The sequence below is a fragment of the Octopus bimaculoides genome, chromosome 15, assembly GCF_001194135.2.
Source record: "Octopus bimaculoides isolate UCB-OBI-ISO-001 chromosome 15, ASM119413v2, whole genome shotgun sequence".
NCBI lineage: Eukaryota > Metazoa > Mollusca > Cephalopoda > Octopoda > Octopodidae > Octopus > Octopus bimaculoides.
Window position 1 is genome coordinate 51,029,914 of NC_068995.1, and position 2,894 is coordinate 51,032,807.

The 2,894-nt window shown below is 34.7% G+C and overlaps 1 protein-coding gene across 5 annotated transcripts in view; it reads right to left on the bottom strand.

The window, feature by feature from the left end:
- The window catches only part of LOC106870813 (ubiquitin carboxyl-terminal hydrolase 3), a 73,094-nt gene that overhangs the window by 11,406 nt on the left and 58,794 nt on the right, over window positions 1-2,894 (bottom strand). For all 5 annotated transcript variants that reach the window (XM_052973339.1, XM_014917031.2, XM_014917030.2 and 2 more), the window contains one exon: window positions 878-960. In XM_052973339.1, the coding sequence (XP_052829299.1) occupies window positions 878-960 (83 nt within the window). The remainder of the gene's footprint in view (window positions 1-877; window positions 961-2,894) is intronic.

Below are 2,894 nucleotides of genomic sequence, written 5' to 3' on the forward strand. Positions count from 1 at the left end.
CAGACGCACACACACACACACACACACACATATGTGGGAATTATTTTTATTATCATTTCTTTCAGTAACCATGTGATATGAATGCATATTTTCTCATCAAATTTTAATCATCTCTATATTCCCCCTAAACCCTGGTTAAAGGTTAGTTTTAATTATTGATTCTCAACAAACACTGGTATAATTAAGACATATTGGTTATGTTTACCTCGGTCTATTGAACTAAAATTTAACTGCTACTATTTTATCTTTAAAATGAAATCCCAACAAAATGCAAGCAAACATTCTATTGATCATAAATCTTTAAAAATCCAGACAACAAAGAAGTAAAATTTAATTAAAGCACCTTTTAATTTAAAACTATTTTATATAATTCCCAAAATCATCAAATCAAATTAGTGTTTAGTAAAAATATTTTAAACTATTTTTATAAATTGCAATAAATTCTAATCCAATAAGAAGACATAATTAGGACTACTCCAAACCTATTTTGGAGAATTTAACATCTGGAGAGAAGACGATGGTTTGGAAATCAAAGAATTGTGAATTTAACTTTGGTATATTATAGGTGCAGGCATGGCTGTGTGGTTAGGAAGTTTGCTTCCCAACCATGTGGTTTTGTGTTCAGTTCCATTAAGTGAACCATGAGCAATTGTGTTCTACAATAGTCCCAGGTTGAGTGGATTTGGTAGGTGGTAACTGAAAGACATTCGTTGTATGCATACATGTGTATGCATGTACACAAATGTGTGTACACTCATCAGGACATCATATGATGGTTGTAAGCTAATGGTATAGAAGAAGGGAAAGGAAAGGGGATACATCTATAATAAAGAAACAACAAACATAACCAAATGATGATCAGAAAATATTTTTTTACCTGAGTGACTGTAAAACTGCATTCATAAAACATGTGTTCCCCAAATTCCGAAGCCCAGATGATCTTGGATTGGTATCTTTGTCCTTATTATTATAAAAAATAAATAACAAAAATAAATTAAAAAATAAAAATAAATAAATTTAATGCAAATATAAATAATGAAAAAGATTTCGTCTGAGCGTTGAGTCAAAGGTTAATTTTTGGTAAAATCAGTTGCTGAGAGAATATGTGAAGGGAACAATCCTTGTTGCACTTCCTCTAGATGCATAACTTAAATAAACTTATTTGATAAATGGACACCATTTAGGTGTTGCTTTCTAATTTCAAATACATCAAGACTGAATCATCAACACACCTCACACACACGTGCGTGGTGTGTGTGTGTGTGTGTGTGTGTGTGTGTGTGTGTGTGTGTGTGTGTGTGTGTGTGTGTGTGTGTGTGTGTGTTATATATTGCCTTGTATTGTAGCTAGGGGCTGACCAATACCTTGTGAGTGAATCAGACACAGAGAGAAACTATATAAGGCCTATTACATATCCCACACTCCCCACCTGCAGACTCAGCAAGTACAAAATAAAGAAGAAAAGGAAAAAAAAAGGCATGGCTGTGTGATAAGAAGTCTGTTTCCCAACCACATAATCCTGGATTCAGTTCTGCAGTGTGGCACATTGGGCAAGTCTCTTCTACTATAGCCCAAGGCTATAGTGGAAGAGACGAGTGGATTTCGTAAGTGGAAACTGAAAGAAGTGTGTGTGTGTGTTTGTGTGTGTGTGTGACCTCTGCTTGACAACCGGTGTTGATGTGTTTACATCCCAATGACTTAACAGTTTGACAAAGGGACCAATAGTATAAGTAAAAAAAAAAAAGGTACTGGTGTCAATTCATTCAACTAAAACTTTGTCAAGGCAGTGCTCCAGCATGGACACAGTCTAATGACTGAAACAAGGACAAGATACAGGATCAAAGATAGTATGCATTACAGTAATACAAACCAACCCCAGTAGTTGACTGGTATTTTATTTTACAATCCTGGAAGGATGAAAGCTAAAGCTGACATCAGCCAGATTTGAACTCAGAATGGCTGTAACTGAATATAGTAAGTTATTTTGTCCAATGCTCTAAAAATAATGAAATTTGTTGAATTTTCATTAGATAAGCACAAAAAAGAGTTCAAAGTACTGGCAAGAGAGTACTAGCTGAAACATTTCATGACACTCAGTGTTGTTTGCTTCTTCTGTTTGGATGAAAAGAGTACAATGTACTTTAATCTAAGCCAGAATTCTATTACAATTATTATCAGCCAAGCAGTGTGACTTGGCATATATCATACCAGAACTGTGAATTAAGGTTGCTGATGCATGCACAAAACAATTCCCTGACTAATACAATAATACTGCAACTGTCCGCTATGTATTTACATTGCTGACAGCTGGAAAAGTGTTGAGCTACAAGTTGAAGGAAACTGATGTCAAAATCATGAAATACAATATTTTACTTCAATATCTACAAACAGCACCACGATACTGTTGTTATTAGATATACTTGTATATACACAATTATATTGTGTGCACACACACATACAAAGTATACTTTTTTTTATTCAGTCATTGGGTAGTGGTAGTGCTGGTAAAATGCTTTCAAGTGTTTAGTTGTTGATATTGTCTACCCTGCGACTAATTTCAGGCTGGTACTTATTTTATTGAGCACGGCTTGTCAAAACTACTAAGTTAGGTAACATAAAAGGATGCAACGCAAACAAACACGCACATACAGGGTGGGCTTCTGCACAGTTTCCATCAGCAAAATTCAACACAAAAGGTATGGACCAACCTGAAGCTACAGTAGAAGGCAATGGGATTGAACATGAAACCAGATGGTTGCACATCAATCCACTCAACCACATGGTTATATCTGCACTTACATAAACTTTATAATTACATAAATATAGTCTATACAGTGATTATTAAAGTGTACAACAGAGGCAACAGGTGTATATCTTATACCATCTAGCTATAT